At 42.7% G+C, this 20,977-nt stretch overlaps 1 protein-coding gene across 3 annotated transcripts in view; it reads right to left on the reverse strand.

Annotated features, from left to right (window-relative positions):
• LOC126336123 (protein gooseberry-neuro-like) overlaps positions 1 to 19,879 on the reverse strand; it is a 364,226-nt gene extending 344,347 nt beyond the window's left edge. For all 3 annotated transcript variants that reach the window (XM_049999612.1, XM_049999611.1, XM_049999613.1), the window contains exon 1: positions 19,798 to 19,879. In XM_049999612.1, coding sequence (XP_049855569.1) covers positions 19,798 to 19,852 — 55 coding nt within the window. In that variant the 5' untranslated portion in view covers positions 19,853 to 19,879. The remainder of the gene's footprint in view (positions 1 to 19,797) is intronic.
• Positions 19,880 to 20,977: the final 1,098 nt, after the last annotated feature.

Consider the following 20,977-nt stretch of genomic DNA (forward strand, 5'->3'; position numbering starts at 1 on the left):
TCATATCCTATCAAGGGGCATGTAACTGTGTCCTCTGACTGGGAAAGAGTGACAATAAATGTCTACTACATGCAACAAGTTCACATTTGGTAAAACTCGTTTTTGTTGTTATCGAGTTTAGAAAAATTTCACAGTTTTGTGTCAACATTAAATAGGCAAATAGTAAGTTTTCATAGAATCCGCGCATGGCTATGGATTCGTCTTATTTAGAAGTGCGCGATAACATATATATCTATTATTTTGCAAATTTTGTAGTTGTTGAGACTTGTGAAAGCGGTCCTCAATTGCTGAATGATCGCCAGTATGTGGTGAGAATGGTAACCCTTGTTGCCGTACCCTTAATGATCAGGATACCACATGGCATATTCCAGCAAGATAATGCAAGGCCACATACTGCAGTTCAAACTACAAACGTCGTGAGGAATGGTCGGATTCTAGAGTGGCTCATCTGTGCTGTGATTTGTTTGTCACCCATACAGCACGTAAGGGCTATGACAGACCGGCGTGTACTCTCAAACCATCTGCTATCCAGTAACCTTCGTTATCTGACATAGCATTTTTTTTTTCAGGAGTAGTAAAAAAAATTATGAAGGCGTCATTCAGAGGATGTTTGCTTCCATGCTACAAATGAATACAAGAATCAATTTGTGTCCTCAGGAGCTGAAACCTCATACTGATGTTGATGAAACAGACTAGTTTCGAATGGAATGAGGGCTTACTCTTTTAATACATGTTATGTAACGAAAATTCCCACAAAATTTGATATACACCGGACTGACGGTTCATCCTGTTACGCTTTCAGCTGCCATCAATGTTTATTTCCTGGCCTGAGGTGAAATGTCCGCCTTCGTAATTCTAAGGCTACGCCTTTCGTCACATAAGACTTCCTTATAGCAACTGGTATCTGTTGCTCTATTTCGTAATGAGGCTTACGCCCGCTGGTCGGCAGTGCTACTTGGTACAACGGAAACACGACACGGTGTGTGGTGTTCATTTTTCCCCACTTATAACGACATAATGACTGTGGTAATTTTAAGCTCTTGAGGTGGTTGCCGAGAGCCTGCTGTGGAACACATTAGACTGCTACTTGTCGAACGTTATTAGTACCAAGAACGATAAATGAACGTAATCGAGCAGAGCGCTTTATTGTTACACTGAGATAGTTCTCGATTCTTTCTGTAGCAATAGCCACAACAGGGTGCTTGTCAAGATGGAGCTGTATTCTGTTCTTTCTCGAAATCTGGCAGAAATTCCAAAGATAATCTGGTCGTATGTGAAGTACACCAGCGGAAAGACACAATCAGTATCCTCACAGAGCGATAACTGTGGTACCGTAGCGAATGACAGTACCACTAAAGACTTAGTAAACACAGTTCTCGGAAATTCTTTCATTAAACGAGACAAAGTAAACATTCCTAAATTTGAAACAAGAACGATTGTTAACACGAGTAACTTAGAAATACGAGTCTTCGGTGCAGCGAACCGGCTTGTACACCAGTCAGTTTCCTTCCACAGTATACTGATACAACAGCTCCGTACTTAGCAGTCATATACAACCGCCGACTCGTCGAGGACCCGCACGTAAAGATTGGAAAGTAGCACAAGTCACGCCAATACCAAAGAAAAGAAATAGGAATAATCTGCTGAAATACAGAGCCATATCGCTAATGTCGATTCCCAAAGGATTTTGGAACATAAATAGCGTTTGAACATCATGTCTTATCGCGTAGAAAACCATTTATTTACAGAGAGCCGACACGTATTCAAAAAATATTTTTCTTGTGAAACGCAACTGCCTCTTTATCCTCACGAAGTAACGAGTGCTATCAACAGGGACAACAAGCTGATTCCCAATTTTTAGATTTCCGGAATGCTTTTGACACCGTTCCTCAGATCGCGTACCTATGGAATATACCCTCAGTTGTGCGACTAGATTCGTGATTTCCTGTCAGAAAGGTCACAGTCCATAGTAATCGACGGAAAATCATCCAGTAAAACAGAAATAATATCTGGCATTGCATAAGGAAGTGTTACAGATCCTCTGCTATTCCCAATCTACATAAAAGATGCAGGAGACAATCTGAGAAGCCCACTTAAGATATTTTGCAAATGGTGTGTTTATAAAGTCATCACATGATCAAAACAAATTGCTAAACGATTTAGACAAGACATATGAATGGTTCGAAAAGTGGGAATTGCCTCTAAATAATGAAAAGTGTGAAGTCATCCACATGAGTACTAAAAGGAACCCGCTAAATTTCGGTTACATGATAAGATACACAAATCTAAAGGTCGTAAATTCAACTACATACTTAGGGATTACAGTTACGAATAACTTAAATTGAGACGATGACATACATAATGTTGTGCGGAAAGCAATCCAAAGACTGTCATCTACTGGCAGGACACTTATAAAATGCAACAGGTCTACTAAAGAGATTGCTTACACTACGTTTTCCCTCCCTCTTCTGGAGAATTGCTGTGCGGTGTGGGATTCGCATCGGATGGGACTGATGGACGACATCGAAAGAGTTCAAGCAAGGGTAGATCGTTTTGAGTTATCACGAAATAGGAGAGAGTGTGCCATTGATGTGCTACGTGAATTGGGGTAGTAACCATTGATAGAAAGGCATTTTTCTTTTTGTTCTGGCAGAATCTTCTCATCAAATTTTAAACACCAACTTTGTCTTCAGAGAGTGAAACTATTTTGTTGGCGCCCACCTACAGAGGGAGGAATGATCATCGTAATAAAACAAGAGAAATGATTGCTCGTACGCAACTATTTATGTGTTCGTTTTTCCCGCGCGCTGTTCGAGAGTGGAACGGTAGAGAAATAGCTCGAAGGTGGATCGATGAACCCTCTGCCAGAAACTTAATTGTGAATTTCTGAATAATCGTGTACATGTAGGAGAAATCAACGTCAGGCTACACCGATTTAGGTTTTCTGTTGTTTTCTGAAGCGAATTACTGATTGTTTCCGCCAAAAAGAACACGACCGCATTCCTCCAACATTTACCTTCGAGAACTTAGTTTCCATACATAACGAGATGAGACAGTGATGATACACGCCTCCTGTTCGGGAGGATTAGGGTTCAGTCTCCCCTCCTATCAATCACACTTAGTTTTTTGTATCTTCCCATAATCACTTAAAGCAAATGCCGGCATGTTTCATTTGAAAATGGCACGGCCAATTTCCTTCCGTGGTCCTTCTCAAACCGAGTTTGTGGGACGTCTCTAATGAACTCGTCATTGACGGGACCTTAAATACTAATCTCCCGTTTCCTTCGTTTATAACGTCTCAGGTGTGGACAGAGGCTTAACTCTATAACTTCCATCGGTCATTCGGTCTGAGTAAAGTAGTCCAGTGGTTAAGGAAGTACATTATTCGGAGCATATGGTTTCAAAGCCATTTTCAAAGACACTCTAAGGAAGAAAAAAGACGAACCACGAAGTAATTATCCAAATGGAACTGAAGTCGGCAGATATGATGTACAAGTACAGATAAAAAATTCCGTACAGTATTAGAAAAATTGGATGATTTATTTAGGAGAAAGAGCTTCACAAACTGAGCAACTCAATAACCCGTCGGTCCACGTTTGACCCTTATGTAGGCAGTTATTCTGCTTGTCAATGATCAACAGTTCCGCTCAGTATATCCTAAAGGACACTGGTCCAAATCCTGTTCAGTTGGTGCGTCAGATGGTGAAAACCCCGATGTAATTGGAGGGCACTGCCCATAATGCTCCAAAGATTGGGAGTCATACGGTGACCTTGCTGGCCAAGGTTGGATTTGGCAAGCACGAAGTCATGTGCGAGCAGGCATCACCTTGCTGAAATGTAAACCCAGGATGCCGTGAAGGACAAGTAAACTGGACACAGAATATCATCGACCTACCGCCAGCTGTAAGGATGACGCAGATGACAACCAAAGGAGTCCTACTGTGAAATGAAGCGTCACCCCAGACGATTACGCCTGGCTCCCAGGTGGTATGATGGGCAATAGTCAGGTTGCTACCCCACGACTGTCTCGGACGTCTCCAAACGTGTCTTCGCTGTCATCGGGGCTCAATTCAAAGCGAGATGGGTCACTGAAGACAATTCTACTCCAGTCAATGCGATTCCAGGCCAGATACGTGTCTGGAGACTACCCCGACAGTGGTGGTGTACTGCCATACGGCCGACAACCGGGAATGAAGGTCTAGGGTGCCATTTCTTTTGATAGCACGACACCTTTGGTTGTCATCCGAGGCACTCTTGCAGCATGGCGATATGTCGACGATATTCTATGCCCCGTTTTGTTGCCCTGAATGGAATACTGAGTTTACATTTCAGCAAGATAAAGCCCGCCCGCATACGGTGAGTGTTGTTACTGCTTGTCTTCGTGTTTGCGAAACCCTACCTTGGTCAGCAAGGTAGTCGGATCACTACCAATTGACAAAGTTTGGAGCATTTTGGACAGGGGCCTCCAACCAGCTCGAGATTTTGACGTTGTAAGGCTCCAATTGCTCTAAGGAGTGCATCCAACAACTCTGTCAGTCAATGCCAAGCCGAATAACTGCTCCAATAAGAGCCAGAGGTAGACCAAATGCCGGCCGCGGTGGTCTCGCGGTTCTAGGCGCGCAGTCCGGAACCGTGCGACTGCTACGGTCGCAGGTTCGAATCCTGCCTCGGGCATGGATGTGTGTGATGTCCTTAGGCCAGTTAGGTTTAAGTAGTTCTAAGTTCTAGGAGACTGATGACCACATCAGTTGAGTCCCATAGTGCTCAGAGCCATTTGAACCATTTGTAGACCAAATTTTGTTGACTTGCTCAATTTGTGAAGCTCTTTCTCTTGAGTTCATCAACAAATTTTTGTGAAATTTTTATTCTTTGTTTGTCTGTAGAAGTAAATATTTTTGAGTATCTCTGCCCCGAGATATACAAACGAATTTACCTGTCTTAGCATGCAACTGTTTATTACTATTTATTCAACAAATATAGAGGAACATGGAAGCCATTAAGTATCTCCCAGTGTTCCTTTGCACATTAAAGACAACAGCTTATTTGATCCCAAATGTCGCAGCCAATGCTGAGCGGCCGGTGGCACTTCGAGTAAGGCCTCTGCAGTCGCTCAGCAACTCTGACAGTAAACCCTAATCCACGTCCACAAGGGTGGAAATCACACAGCCCCTGAGAGAGTGAAAGGCGAGTTCTCAACACGTTGGCTGGGAGTTTTCGGCCAAGGGAGGAAACCAAGGCAGAAGAGGAGCCAGGAGCCCTGAAGGTGGCAGTTCCACTACCTGGGTAGCCTAGCAAGAGACTTGTACCCTCTTACAGGGCAAAAGAATCTCATTCAGAGAAGGCTATAAGTTTGTCCCTAAAATGAATCTTCCTCAACTCTACAGTGATACTGGTCTGTTTCTAAACTTCCTGACAGATAAAATCTGTGTGTCACATTGGGATTCGAACCCGTAACCTATCCTCTTGTGGAAAAATTGAGGCTGTGGTCGTCGAAACATGCTGTGACAGGATAGCTTATCGGGAAGAGCAATGACCGCGAATGACTGAGTTGGATTCCTGGTCCGTCAAACACTGTAAAAAGGGGATGGGGGTAGCAGTATAATATGCCAACTCATTCAGTCGAGACGGTAAACCAAAAGTTTAATCTGTCCACAACTGTTGTTGTTACTGCAATATCCACATCCGACGCCATCCACTTGCAACCATTCTAGATGAATATCACAGTATCCTCGCCCACTGCCGCTCTCCCCCGTCCGCGCGCGCGCACACGCACACGCACGCACGCACACACACACACACACACACACACACACAGACACACACACACACACCGCTGCGCAGCAGTAGCAGAATCCATGACAAGTGGTAGTGCACAACAGAAGATATTATTTAACGTCTGTATATCAATCGTGTTACGCTTAAACGAGTGTTACTCTCATTTTTGCCCAGCTTGAGCTGCCGTTCCGCCCTAAACATATCAAAGTGATAAAATATCAGAAACAAAGAAAAATAAACTGTAATCCGTGTGATAATGAACTTAACACGAAAAGATGCGGTTCTATACAATAGGGAGACGTCGGTTACGTCTGGATAAAACCATAAATAATGATGTCGCTCGAATAGCCGTGGACAGTGAAACAAAATTTACAGTATAGTTAGATCTGCGCTCGAACAAAACTACGGTTCGGTAGTTTTGGTACGTAATGGCGTAATAAATGGGTTTCAGGCAGTATTGGGGAACTGCTAGGAAAAGAAACATATTAAATGAATGAGAAAGAGAGAAAATTGGAGCTGACGTCTTTCATTTGTCTGTTTGTTTATTGGCTTTCCACATAAATAGAACCACACATCATTCAGTGTTAGTTCAATGTGTATTTATATCCTTACAGAATATAAATTGCACTTAACACGCAACAAAAATTAGTTGATCGTGTAATTTTGAGCTTGTTTGTAACCAAATCAATTACTTGTGATGCAAGTACTGTTTACAAGCACAGGCATAAAAAGTATACATAACTATTGTTGTTATTTTATACGCAGTAGAACGTTCCACCATGATCGAAGGCAAGAGTTTCCGGGTATTCTGATGAATGCGAAAGCTTTTTATGAATAAAAGAAACATGTTTAATGTGAGTTCGACTAAGTATTGAAGTGATGTTTGCTATATTTTGGTTTTTCGTTTTCTTGTTTTACCTTTTTCCTGAGAAAATTGCGTTTTCTATCGCTATTTGATAAATCTGTACTGAATTCTTAATTTTTAATATAACATCCTCCTATTTCACGTGACAAATCAACAATTTTTCGAATAAACTCTGAATTAAATATTTACAGTTTCAGTTTCGCTATAAATATTGTTTAGTCTTAAATTATAGACAGTAGGGTAACTATGTTAAACAAAAATTTTCCTTAGATTACGCGGCCCTTTATATATCCTCAGTTTCTAGGCGGTTCACCACATCCGGTTATCAGGGGAATCTAGTAAGACACTGATTAAGTACGTAAAGAAAGCTATCGTTATGAGGTAACGCTCGATATAAATGCAGCACACACAATGGACAGGTAACGGTAGTACAACATTAACTGACCAAACGTACTAGAAAAACCTCCGTAGTCTACTCTTACGTGTCGTAGTCTACGGAAGCCTACGGTAGTTTGATAACTCTAGATATGGTTAAAGATTGATCTATTCATACGGCGTAAACGTGCATTTACATGGATCATATTTTACGGCAATGTGTGGCCGCAATTATTTGCCACCAAAATTGCTTCAATTTGACTGCAGTACAAGGGAATATCGTATGTCCGTGCAACATTGCTGATGAGGGATCTATATGGGGTTTTTGCGACATATTGTCCACGTGCTGCCGGTGTTGCTCGCCAAGGGTGAACAATATTTCGTGTGACAAGTCTGTAAACTTTTCCGTCTCACTCTGGGGCTTGCATCCTCTAATGCAGATCCTAAACGCTGTAGTGTCAGGTCACATAATATGAGAGGTGGAATAATATTATTTCGCTTCGGCACGAAAGATGGTGTGCGTTCGTACAAGCACTCAGTGTGTTGTCTCCAGATTTGTAGAAGCGGGCAAACGAGACAATCGTGAATTTCACAGATGTGATACGTACATCCACGATTACAGCTATAGGACACAGAAAGCAAGATCGAAACCTGAAAAAGGACATTCTCACCGCAGCCGTGGTAGTGGAAGACCGCAATAGCGAACCATAATTTTTTTTCTACAGTCGCTCTAAACTTTTTGAGGCTTCATCACATGTTTTTCCGTGTTCATGGGCGGCAACTTGGCACCAGTATTTTTTTAATTCTGGTTTCTGTATACTTTACTTTTTACACGATGTAACTCTGGGTGTAGATGTATCGAAATTATGAAATTCTTAGTTCTGTCACGCTACTAGTGAACCACAATAAAATATTGACATAAATATTGCATTGTTATTTCAAACTACATTTAAAAAGTCCAAGAGTTGCGTTGTTAACGCCTGGTAGTAAGAGGCATGTCGATGAGAAGCGCACTTTCAAATGGTCGTTCAGATTTCTGTATAAATCACCAGTAGCCGAAAACTGATGGACGATCGCCGATCTAGCTGTAACTGGTAGACAGTATTACTAGTCGTACCAGTTCTCGTACGTATTACGTTCAAAAAGTAAGATACACACCGGAAAAAATCGCTACACCAAATAATAATAATAATGTAGAGTAATGAAATTTCGCGAATGCGTTTGTCTAGGTAACATATTTACGTGATTAACATTGCGAGATCACAGGTTAATGTAAGCACGAGGTAAACCCCCGCAAATGTCTAATGCTTGAACACCAATAATCGGTGTAACCGCCAGAATGTTAAGTGCAAGCATACAAACGTGCATGCGTTGTGTTGTACAGGTGCCGGACGTCAGGTTGTTGATGGAGTTCCATGCCTGTTGCACTTGGTCTGTTAATACAGGGACGGTTAATGCTGTTTGGTGATCAAACTGGAGTCGTCGTACGATGACGTCCCATATGAGCTCGATTAGAGACAGATCTGGTGATAAACACCCTATGGAGCATCCTGGGTTACAACAGCGCTACGGTCGCAGGTTCGAATCCTGCCTCGGGCATGGATGTGTGTGATGTCCTTAGGTTAGTTAGGTTTAAGTAATTCTAAGTTCTAGGGAACCGATGACCTCAGAAAGGTAAGTCCGATAGTGCTCAGAGCCATTTGAACCATTTTTACAACAGCGGTTATGTGGGACAGTCAGGATGCGTGGGATATCCACAAGAGTGTTCCTGCTGTCATAGGAAATCGTATCAAGGATCAGAACCCCAGGTGTAGGTCCAGAATGTTTAACACGCAGACAGTTTGGTTGCAGGCCCTCAATGGCCTTCCCCTAACCAACACACGGCCGTCACTGACACCGAGGCACAACAGGTTTCATCACAAAACACAACAGATCTCCACCCTCGGTAGGGCCACTTTACCATCCGGAGTCCGGTCTTATAGCGGCCGTACATTCTCGCGACCAACGCTGTCAGCGATCATCTACTACAGCGGCTGCACTCCTGCAAAGTCTTCCTGCAATATCGAGGAAGGAACGTCCTGCTTCTCATAGCCCTTTTACACGACGTCGTTCGCACTCAGTGAGGTGGTGATAATAGCGTATTTGTCACCTTAAAGTCATTCTTGACTAACATCAACTCACCACGTCCAATCTCAAAGGTAACTAACGATTATGACCGTTACAGCGTGTATTTCAAGCAAACCTGATTTGAATACTTATAGTGGCGCTGTTAACGCCACTCTCACGCGATTGGCGCGAAATGAGAATAAACATCTTTTATGTGTAGAAACACGCCTACCATCTTTCGTTTATGCCGTACAACCTCTTGGTGATGCGATTATTTTCCGGCAGTGTATATTGAAAATTGTGATTCTGTGAAAAGGTACGCATCCAGCACCAGTTCACGAGTTACAGGCTCGGAAGCAGATCGTATATTTTAAAAGACCGCAACCACAAACCTCGATTTCTCTTTTTCTTGTTAACTTTTTTCCTCGTGGCATGCAAATGCAAGAGATTGGCTTTAACAACCATTAGCTCGCTTTCATCCATTTCGCAGCCTTGGTGAGGTCCTTGTGAACATTTATGACCCGGAATTCTACGGCTGCAAACAGTGCCGCGCAACGTTGCCGAAAGTGTGGCTGAAGTTCGTGTTGCAGAGAATATGTCCCCTGGAAACGTACCTTAACGCGATGAGACGAACATTACAAGAAAGGGAGATCTGCTAGACCCGTAGAAAATGTGGACAGACAACCGTTGAAATCAGGTTTATCAGCATTAGCATCGTTTTCAGGCGATTTTCCACACTTGTGTAAATGGGATACCCACTAGTTTCTCAAAAATGGTCAGGCTGTCCTCATTCCTAGCTTTGAACTGATTTACCCAGCAGCTCCCCGTCGTGTCCTCAGAAATACAACAGACGAATAGTTAATATACGAAGATATACAGAGCAAGGTTTTGTGGGATTTGTAGATCGACATCTTACGCCATATTCCTTCCATTATGTTAAGTTCACGTTGTAGCTGGAGAGATGGTATTCCAGTCAAATTAAATACCAAAGTTTCGAGCCAGAACGTAAAGCTAGGTAAGTCGGTAGAGAGAGGATACAAATCTCTCGTGCGCATGTCCTGTACTGCCATGTGGTACTGGCCGCGTCCGTCATTTGTCATGCGATCGTGGAAGAGAACGGTTATGGCAATGTTTGCTGTGAGCTAGAGATCCAGTGCAGTGCTTCACAGACGCTGTTGCAACCCAGCTAAGCAGCCATTACTTTTGTCACGAAATAAGCATAGTGTTGTGGATAGACTATTCTTTGTATGACAACAACACAGTATTTTATACGAAAACACAAAGGATTAAAACTAAGACTGCATTTCGCTTGGACGACGGTGGAAATTGTGATAAAAGTAACCTAATGATAGCAGTTCCTCGTATCAATGCCCATCCTTAGTCAACAAAAAACGATATATACGGCCAACAATGGAAGCAGTAAATCAGTATCACGTTTTTAAGCATTGTTAGCATTATCACCCTGACCATGGAAAACGACGGGCGCTGCAACTGTTCCCGCTTTCCGTGAATCTAGAGGCAACAAGGGACACGGAAGGCGGCAGGATTAAATTAGACACGTGTGGATTCGCCCACATGAGCGCCTGGGTGAAATACGGGACCCTAGTGGGAGATGGTCGACGGTATACACGCTCACCCTCTGAGGGAGCCCAGACAGTAGTCTGGGACGGGGTGAGGGGAGACGGGGGAAGCTGCAGCAAGGCAAACCAGGCCACACGGGAGTTTAGTAGGCCATCTGCAAGCTCTGCCGCAGTTAAATGTCGGTGACTCCGTGTCAACAGTTTTTAACGTTAGACTCGTTCGTTTGGAGCTTAAGTACTGAAGGGGAGGGGGAGAAACGCGGCAACCCCCACATTTAACATGCCATAGATGCCTAGAATTTTGATAGTACAAAAAATAAAATATATGGGATGTTGTAATACAGGGTGGGCACAAAGCAAAACTGGCGTGCAAAATATTTCATGCGCCTTGAGGTAGGCAACCAAACTTACATCAACCACACCCAGTGCAGATGGTGTAAGTTGGGCTGTCTATCTTAAGGCGCATGAAACATTTTCCAAGCCAGTTTTGCTTTGCCCACCTTGCATAATAATATGGGCAATTTGTTAATATTAGTGCTTTGTACCTCGCTTTTGTGTAAGTTCTAAGAAATTGGAATTCAGAGAAATACAGCAATTGGGAAGAATTCGTTTCAAAAATTGACAAGTCCACTTGTCATATCGGTATTGCAGTTACGACTATGGCTGTGAATTCAACTCTGGAGACTATAGCAGAGCGTGGTGGGAGAGGGGGAGGCGGGAGGAGGAGGGAGTAATTTGTTTCAGCCGTTTCCACCTACGTTCGGAAAGTCAGTCTTTCCTCTAACTCTACACAATAGAAAGTTTTTCCTTTCGCTGTATTCGCTGTGGTTTGGCAATTCTGTCTGTGCTCTCACGAAATACGTCGTGTTTCTCGTTGACAGCGGGCACCGCCAGTCCCTGAGTGTACGCCTCTGCGTGGCTGGGCGAGTCCATTCACGAAAAGGTGCTCAGTCATGTAAGCAACTGAAATAGCTAAAATAAAAAACCTTTTAATATAAAATGTTTTTGAAACGGACTAGGAAGTATAAAATAATTTAGTTTGGCCTCATGTAGATACCTAACTCCATACAGACTGCCCTAAAGATTTGTGCTTGTGGATTTTTAATACCTATGACAATGCTCGTTAAATTTGAAACGAAAAACATGGGGCGTATGCCATAGATAATAGTAAGGAGTGTAGAGAGTAACTGTCTTTGAGAACAGTCAAAGAACAGTTCATATCATTTTCAGTACATTAAAACTGTTAGCGACTTAGATGAAGTATTCGTGCATTAGATGTCTACGCATGCACTCCACGTTTTTCGTTTTAAATTTTACAAGTACTGTCACAGGCCCTAGCTATTAAAAATTCAGAAGCACAAATTTTCAGGTCTATCTGTGTGGATCAGACATGTGTATGGCGCTAGGAGAGATTATTTTATACTTTTCTATTAAGAAGAATTATTTGAAAAAGTTTTGTATTAAATTATTATTTTTGCGTTTTAGTCTTGTATGAATGAAATTTTTCGTTCAACTTCAAACATTTTGACTAAATTGCAATAGACTTATATGGTAAATGTTAGGTTTATGTCACTTTATGTCCACCTGTGTCAACCAAAATACTGCTATCTCCTACGTATATCTAACGAGAAGAGCGTGGAGTTAAAAATTATAGAAAATCGACCTCACACGGAGGCTTCCCAGCAATCGTTCTTTCCGCGAAATATTTGCTACTGCAACAGAAAGAGGGAGATACTCCGCCTCACACTACACACAAAAGCGAGTTAGTACTTCATTCTCATCCAGTTCTGAAATATGCTGAAAGTTTCAAGTGTGTAGCTCACGAGAAATTTAGTTTGAAATCAATTACAAAATTGGCACCCAAGAGACGTTACATATAGCTTGTAATTTCTAGCATTCTTTCCCCCTTTCGATGCTCTTCGTACTCCTAAAATTAGCAGGGAGAACATAAATACTTCCCTTGATCATATAAAAATTTATTTCTAAGCTACGGTAAGAGGTACAGCTAAGCTGTTTGTAGTACATGGTAACTTAACTCATTAAGTTTCTTGCTAATACGCATCCACATTTGCTCCGTTTGTTGCCCGTAGAGCGTCTGGGCGGTATCGAATTTTTCTCCATGTTCTTTACCAATATCTCTTTCGACACAACCTCTATAGCATCTCACATTTGTACCGTAAGAATTTCTGCATTAGACACTGACCAACTGTACACTTCATGTTTAACGTACGCTACAAAAAAAATGTCACAAGGTATGTGTCTGGAAAATATGGTTGCCATCATGTTGGATCATCTCTACCGATTCATCTGGGAGAAAAGATTTCATCCAAGAACTGGCTAACAAATAACCCTAAGTGTGGCGGTGTACCATATTCTTGAAACCGTACCCATGGTTGAATATCCTGTAACCGAGGTGTCAGAGCACACGTGGAAGTGTATCCACTAAACCTCATGACTTAACCTATCATCTGCAAAAGAAAAGCATGGATAAGTGGAAGTGTATCCATAAAAACTTTGTGAATTAAACTACCATTTGCAACAGACTGTAGCTGTTAACGCATAGTTCCTTAGAAACGAATTTTGTAATCATGCAAAGACTTTTTGCCCAAACTGTGTGTAAATATACCGTCACTTATAAGAAATTGTTCCTTGGAAGGCGGGAGGGCAGTGTCATAATCCCCATGATTTCCCCCACCCCTCCCCACTTCCATGTATCCGTACCTGTTCTCAAGGCCGTTTTCAGGCCACTATTGCGCATGAACATACAAACTGAATTCTAGTGTACTTTTATTTTTTTAAATACTGCCAGAAATCTTGAATTTGTGTCAGTAGGTGTATAGGGCTGTGTATGGTAGAAGATCCAGCAAGGTCTTTGGTGGATTCTTAGATATAACAGACCACCGAGCCAGTGGTATACTGGAAGTCATTATAAAACATGGATACTTTCAGCCGAAGTCCGTAATGCGTGGGAAGGTCTCGAAGAGACCTTCGTCCAGCAGTTGATGTCACATGGATGATGATGTTGATTACGACGAAAATCATAATACATTACCATTTTCTGGTGCCTGAAGTGTACCCAAAAGTAAATTAGATTTGAAAAAAACTGAAAAATGTTCGGACAAGTACGGTTTCGTCGCAACAAGCAAATAATAAATTGAGTGAAGTACAAGCTTAGGCCTCCGAAGCCGTTGGCATTGTCAATAAGATTTTCAGTGTATACTGTCAGTAAAACACCCCGAGGAATACCATTTGCAAATCACCAAAACGTCGCACAATTTTACATATTAACAATGCTGTCACTTAGCATGAAGAATTTTATTGACAATAACTAAAGTATATAAATTCCCTGACTCATGGTGTGTTAGTAGCCAAATTTTCGCGCTAGATCTTCCTTTGGGGGAGTGCCGGTATGACATAGTAAATAAGGTGGGGTTAACAGAGAAAAAAGAGTGTAGCTCAATACAGCATTCGGTGAAGCAAAATGTTCGGATTTCTTCCAAAGGGGTGGTCGGGATGATATCACACTAATGCGCTAAGTGTAGTTGTGGTCCATCCTGCTATACCGTTAGCGTTTGCACAATTCCGATAGCTTTTTGATTTACACAGAAGTGAAACATTTGCAAACTATGTAGGATTTTGCTTTATTAGCAGCATGGAAACAAGGGAAACTGCAGGCAGATGTTCATTATCAAAAACGGTCTCCCCTGCAAGCTCTGATATTGAATATAGCAGCTTTGAATTGTCTAGTGTCTTATCCTCTTCTTGGCCATTGTGTGCCATTTTGGGCAGATAAACGATTAACAAAAAGAAAACGTATTATTTCTAATAATGTAAGAAAAGAAACTACGCCTTGTGTGCAGTTTCTACGCCAGCAGAATGATTCACCCCACCATAATAATCTTCCTTTTTTTTCGGGTTCTGTTTTACCGCGTTTACACCACGAATTGTTTTAAGGCATATCCACTATACGCACCTGAAGGAATGAAATGAGATTAATGCTCAGGCAGATGAAGCAATGCATATGATTACCTGTGTTACGGATGACTTCCTTGCGATTTAGAACGCTGTCTACTTCCGTCTGACGCAGTAATACAGGGAAATAGTCAACAGTTCGCGTTCATTCGCCAGTTATGAATGGAGCAGGTATACGAATACTTCACTCCTTCCACTTCATACACTGAGACTATTGCATGTATCATCTTTGACAATAAGTGGTTTATGTGCAGTAACAGGACTGGTTGTTGACATACGCTCCCCTGTCACGCTACGTCACGCCCACTTTGTAACGCCGTGTTGTTGAGGAGGGAATTCCTGAAGCAACATCACCATGTAATTTTTTCTAGTTCCTTTTCTGGTATGGACGGGTGCCAAGTCTTTTTATTGATAATCTTATTATTTTTTCTTTATTGTTATTTCAACACCTTATACAAAAGGTGAGCCGGCAGCGGCAATAGTTAGCCGCTCTTCGGCCATGGTCAGTACAAATAAAAACAATGAAGACACAGAAAAACATAACATAACGGTGGACAAAATAACAGTGGACACATGTACAATCTTAGAGCAGGTGGTGCTCAAGAACGCATATAATAATGGAAGGTGATTTGGGAGCTGCCGAATACAAGTATTCGTCTGTATTATTTACTGAAACGTAGCAACAATCTGTGCACAGAGATTTTGGAAGTAAACGCTTTCTCTCATTTGCAGAGTGTAGCTGCTCATGCTCTAATCCGAACACTGAGTTGACGCCACTCTTTAAATGCTGTGTCCGAGATCGTGGAGCGAGCGCACGCCAGACTATCCACACGCTAATTTCGTGTACTCCGACTCCAAATTTCGGTAACGCGTTTCTTTCATCAAGGCTATATACTCCAGTAAAGATGTCCGCATCTAACGGCATCCCCATTCCGGCGATATGGGCGATGGCAAGGAATTAAAGGGAAATGAGCATGTGGAAAACTGTTTCCTTTATTTCTTTTTCCCGCTCTAACCCATGTTTAACTCGCTAGCAGCAGCATTACTTCGAGTGGCTATAGCAATTTCTAGAGCTCGTAGATATTCCGCGCGTTATATGTATCAATAACCACACTTCGTCCTGGAAAGAAGTAGTTCAAAATGGTTCAAATGGCTCTGAGCACTATGGGACTTAACATCTGTGGTCATCAGTCCCCTAGAACTTAGAACTACTTAAACCTAACTAACCTAAGGACAGCACACAACACCCAGTCATCACGAGGAAGGGAAAATTCCTGACCCGCCGGGAATCGAACCCGGGAACCCGGGCGTGGGAAGCGGGAACACTACCGCACGACCACGAGCTGCGGACGAAAGAAATAGTTCTTGACCTCGCAGTATGAATAGCATACATCACTCCCAGCCATGAAACGATATCTGTTAAGACTGTTCGTGTAAACATTCCGCAATGTCGCTGTTTTCCACACATATTACTTATTTATTTTGTATATAGTTCCTGGACGAATGGAAAATTCTAATAGTGGAATGCCTTTTAGCTTCAATAAATCGAGTAATTTTGGGCCTGTAATTTCTGTTTTAAATTCAAAATGTATCTGCATGCGTGACTTTGGTAGTGAATGCGACGTATGTGGTAGACGCGAGGTCCGGAGATTGCCGGTTCGACTTCTTGAGGGAGTCGAAATTTCCTCCATCAGATCTCCACGCTCCCTGGATTAAATTTTAAATCTTGCTGCACATACATTGCTTCGGAGGCATGAGACGCTGTCGAGTGTGAACAAGAGCTCTCCTATTAGTCAGAGGTCCATCTCTTGAGGTATCCTAGTCATTTACGCCAAAGAAAGTATACTCTAACGTACATAAACTGAAATGAAATCAGTCATATTCCATACTTAATTATTCGCTTGTATCATAGGTCATGCACATGAAGTAACATTTTGAACTTCTTGACAAGCAATGGATTACACACAAACACACACACAAACACACACACACACACACACACACACACACACACACAGAGAGAGAGAGAGAGAGAGAGAGAGAGAGAGAGAGAGAGAGAGAGAGAGAGTTTCTTTGAGGTATACTTGCTCTGTTAAGCACGTAAACTTGGTCTCTCTCATAAGTGTAGAACACACACACGTAGGAAAACACACACAAACAACACTTAGAGTTTCTTTCAGAAACACATTGTCGATGTTTTTAGCACGCACTTATTTTCATTTTTCGCGTTCAAGCAGTTGTTTCTATTAAATTTCTTGCAACTACAAAAAGTTTTGCAACAGAGGTGGTACCCAGAAACTTAAAACGTGAATGAACAGTACAGTGAAAAAATTTGTAAGGGCTGACAAAAAATAGAATTTTCGTGTAAGAAAAGTGACCTAGGACGTTGGATATAGTAGCAGTATACGTATGTAGACTGTACAGTGTATGTCAAGTAACATGTATGCCTGGAAATGTTTTAAGGTATTGAAAATAAGGTATGAGCAAGTCATAGTGTGCAACGGAGAGAGTAATTTTGCAGTAATTTAAAACTCCTGTACACTGAAACAGCCGTGGGTACTTTAAATGGAGCAATGTACAATAGTTCAAACAAATGGCTCTGAGCACTATGGGACTTAACATCTATGGTCATCAGTCCCCTAGAACTTAGAACTACTTAAACCTAACTAACCTAAGGACATCACACACATCCATGCCCGAGGCAGGATTCGAACCTGCGACCGTAGCAGTCGCGCGGTTCCGGACTGAGCGCCTAGAACCGCTAGACCACCGCGGCCGGCGTACAATAGTTTGTGGAAACGCACCTAGAGTGGTGTAACGCACGTCACTGTTAACAGTGGACTATTCGGCGGTTCCTCTAAAGTTGAGCTTCACGTTTGATAGCTTTTTTGCAGCTATTTAACACGAGTTAAACTTCCAGCGGACAATCTAAATTTCTTAAAGTTTTATTATAGAAATATTCTCTTTGTGCACTTTTCACAAGTACGACGTCACGGTTTGCACGAAATACTGAATGCAAAAAAAAAAGGCCCAGAGACATATTTTGGAAAATGTAGTACGCTCAATATAGCGGTTGGTAAAAACAGGAGGACAATGCAGTAAATTATTATCCCTCTCTCCCCTTTTTTGTACTGTCGCTTGCCGAGAAACTCAGTAGTATATATGCTATGCGCTTCCAACTTGTCGCGTATCAAACATACTTCTTCACATACTGATAGCTTTACAAAGTCCCGATGGGACGTCTTTGTAACAAATTTCTTTTTAGGAAGAAAATAATTGTAGATAAGTTGGATTAAAACGCTAAGACGCGAACTGCAGTACAATCATGCGTTAAGGTGAGAAAGATTGGAAACGGAAACGAGGGATGAAGTGCTGATCCACCTGTGTCAACAAAGACTCGTATTTGGTTTTAGCTTGCAACTGCGATAAATTAACTGACAAATAAAACACAAGGAATATTACAGAATCATATACTTGTTCCACGACACGTTTCGAAAACATAACTCCCTCGTATTCAGGTGGACACCGTGCCTACATTACTAAACCGCAGGTGACGCTGATTGTGTAATGATTCTGCTCGGTGTTTCCCTTTCGATGCGAAATGTCACTAGAAGCATTATGGTGACACGGACAGCGTTTGCGTGAATTGCTTTAAGTAAACAAGCAATATCATGCACAATGAATGCGTATACCAGTTGTCATGAATATTAATTATGTGCTGTAATATCTGGAGTGACGTTATGTAACAATAACGCGCCACTTCTAAGAAACAACAAAGACTGAAGTTTACCTACTACTTAGCGTGTGTAATTTGACAGGTAAATATCCGTACCAACAGTTTCTTCTTTTCATACACGTTATGACAACAGCTAACAGCCGGTCGAAACGAACTAAAACATGGTCGTTCACTTTATAAGTGTTTACCAGTACAAATAACTTTTTCAAAGTGTTTTATGTTCAACATTTAGGAGTAAGGTAAGTAATAGTAGAGGAGGTAGAGGTGGGCAGCAGGTTTCTGAATGAACTATGTTAACAGTATACTTTTTAAAGAGGTAATGATGTGTAATCAGGATCCAGACCCTGGAAATACCTTTTAGCACACTCTTATCAATACCAACGCACTTTCAAATAACGTGTACCGCCAACCTGGTGATCACCCCATAAAATATAAAAGATGCATATTTCTTTCATTGTTGTTGACTTTAACACTAATTATACTTTTTGGATAGATATTGATGCGTAAGTATTGTCTTGAACTTGAAACCATGAATACGATGACCTTCACTGAGACTTAAATTTTTGGATTAAGTTTAAGTGAAAAATTTGAAACGTATGGACTCCAGTAGAGTATTTCATTAACAACAACAAATATTTGTTTTCAGAATTTTAAAATTTAAAGAAATTAATTAGATCACAGTGTTTTCAAAAGGTGGGTGCGAAGTCCCCTTACACCCTCCCTGTTTTGTATTGAGAAGGTAAGCTGATGAGAAATTTAATCTTTAAATTCAAGAGCGAACGGCGCTCGTAGTGGGAGAAGTGGGCTTTTGCGGGGGATGCCACAACTGCCTTATAAGCGTACCAAGAATAAGTCTCCCGTGTATCAGGGTAGTGGAGCCTGCGTTGATTATGTAGTTTGTGCCGTGCGCCTTCCTTTCAGTAGCAGCTTTAGCTACTAATATCTTTATTCCGCGAAGTATTATTGTATTTGGCGAAAAGGAGTGACTGAGCATTAGAAAGCCATTGTTTTAAAAGGTGTGTCGCCTAAGGGCCTGTATAACGTCGTTAATCAGTCTGTGGATGCCCCTTGTGACATACCTGGGTAGAGACAGTGGGGACTCGCTGGTTCATTCTTCATTCCACGGACAAACTATACTGTCAGACAGTGACAGTCTATGAGGCGCCTGCGGGTTTTGTAATTTATGTCTATGAGACGTAAATACCAGGCTTAGAGTAGCCGCTACAACAGGATGTCTTAGTTCGTTGGAATGGGTTATAAAGTTCGTCGGAAAAAAAATTCCTTCCGTCTAGTTCTCTCCATCGGGAATCCCGCCAGACAGCAATCCAGTTTCGCTACCGAGGTGCGTGACAGCTTAGGCGGCGGGCCAGATGGCGCGCGAGACCCACCTTGGAAGGAGTATCCCGCGGCGAACAGCGGGTGTATGTTGATGGTGCCGGCCATGGTGCGGGCGCGTCGCGCCGGGCTGCGTGACGAGCCGAGCCGAGGCGTGCGTGCGCTGCGTGCGGCCGCCGCACGAGGTCTGAGCAGCCGCCGGGTGGGAGGGAGGGGCGGCCGCCGGCGCCCGCATTGGCGGGGCCGGTCGCGGGGGGCGGGGTCGCCGCGCGCCCCGCCCACCGCACGCCCGGCGTGACGTCACAGGGCACGCGCCGCTCAGCGGCACGCGACCGCCTGAGTCACAGCGGGCGGAAATAATCGAGGTGCGGCGCGGATATGTCTTCACGAATGAGGCACCCGTAGCGCATTCACTGAGGTTACCGTACTCTATCACTCGTCCTGTGCGGAACCAAGGCCGTTTCCCAGCTGTGTGTCCATGGTTATTGAGCTTCATCCACATCTGAACTGTGGTGTCTGTTCTAGCGCGCACTCCGCAGTCACAAATGGTGCTTCTCGTCAAAGCACATTTTGGACACAGGTGAAGAGGAAAATCTGCATCTACGTGTACATTTATACTCTTAAGCCAGTTTATAGCGGTTCGCGTTGGTGTACACCGCTGTCACTTTCCCCATTACCCCAGTCGCGAGTAGTGCCGCCCAAAGAGTATTACTCAACATTTTCGTTTGAGGGATTGCACTGCTGCAAAAATCAAAAATAAAATTGGATGCCGGCCGCGGTGGTCTCGCGGTTCTAGGCGCGTAGTCCGGAACCGTGCGACTGCTACGGTCGCAGGTTCGAATCCTGCCTCGGGCATGGATGTGTGTGATGTCCTTAGGTTAGTTAGGTTTAAGCAGTTCTAAGTTCTAGGGGACAGATGACCACAGCAGTTGAGTCCCATAGTGCTCAGAGCCATTTGAACCATTTGAACCAAAACTGGATGAAGTTCACACAGGACTCTGCAGCATCAAGGCCGTTTCCTTTTGGAATAATGAGTTTAAATGCGATGGGACAAGCACCGACAACGAAGCGAGCTGCAGCCGTCCATTTGAGATCGTCATAAAGGAAGCTATTGACAAAATCCGTGACACAGTATGCAAGACTGCCATATAAAAATTCGTGAGATCGCTGAAACTGTAGGGTATTTCAACTGAGGGAGTGCAGTATATCTAGCACAGAGAAGGCTTTTAAGCA

Source organism: Schistocerca gregaria, chromosome 2, assembly GCF_023897955.1.
Source record: "Schistocerca gregaria isolate iqSchGreg1 chromosome 2, iqSchGreg1.2, whole genome shotgun sequence".
NCBI classification, from domain to species: Eukaryota; Metazoa; Arthropoda; class Insecta; order Orthoptera; family Acrididae; genus Schistocerca; species Schistocerca gregaria.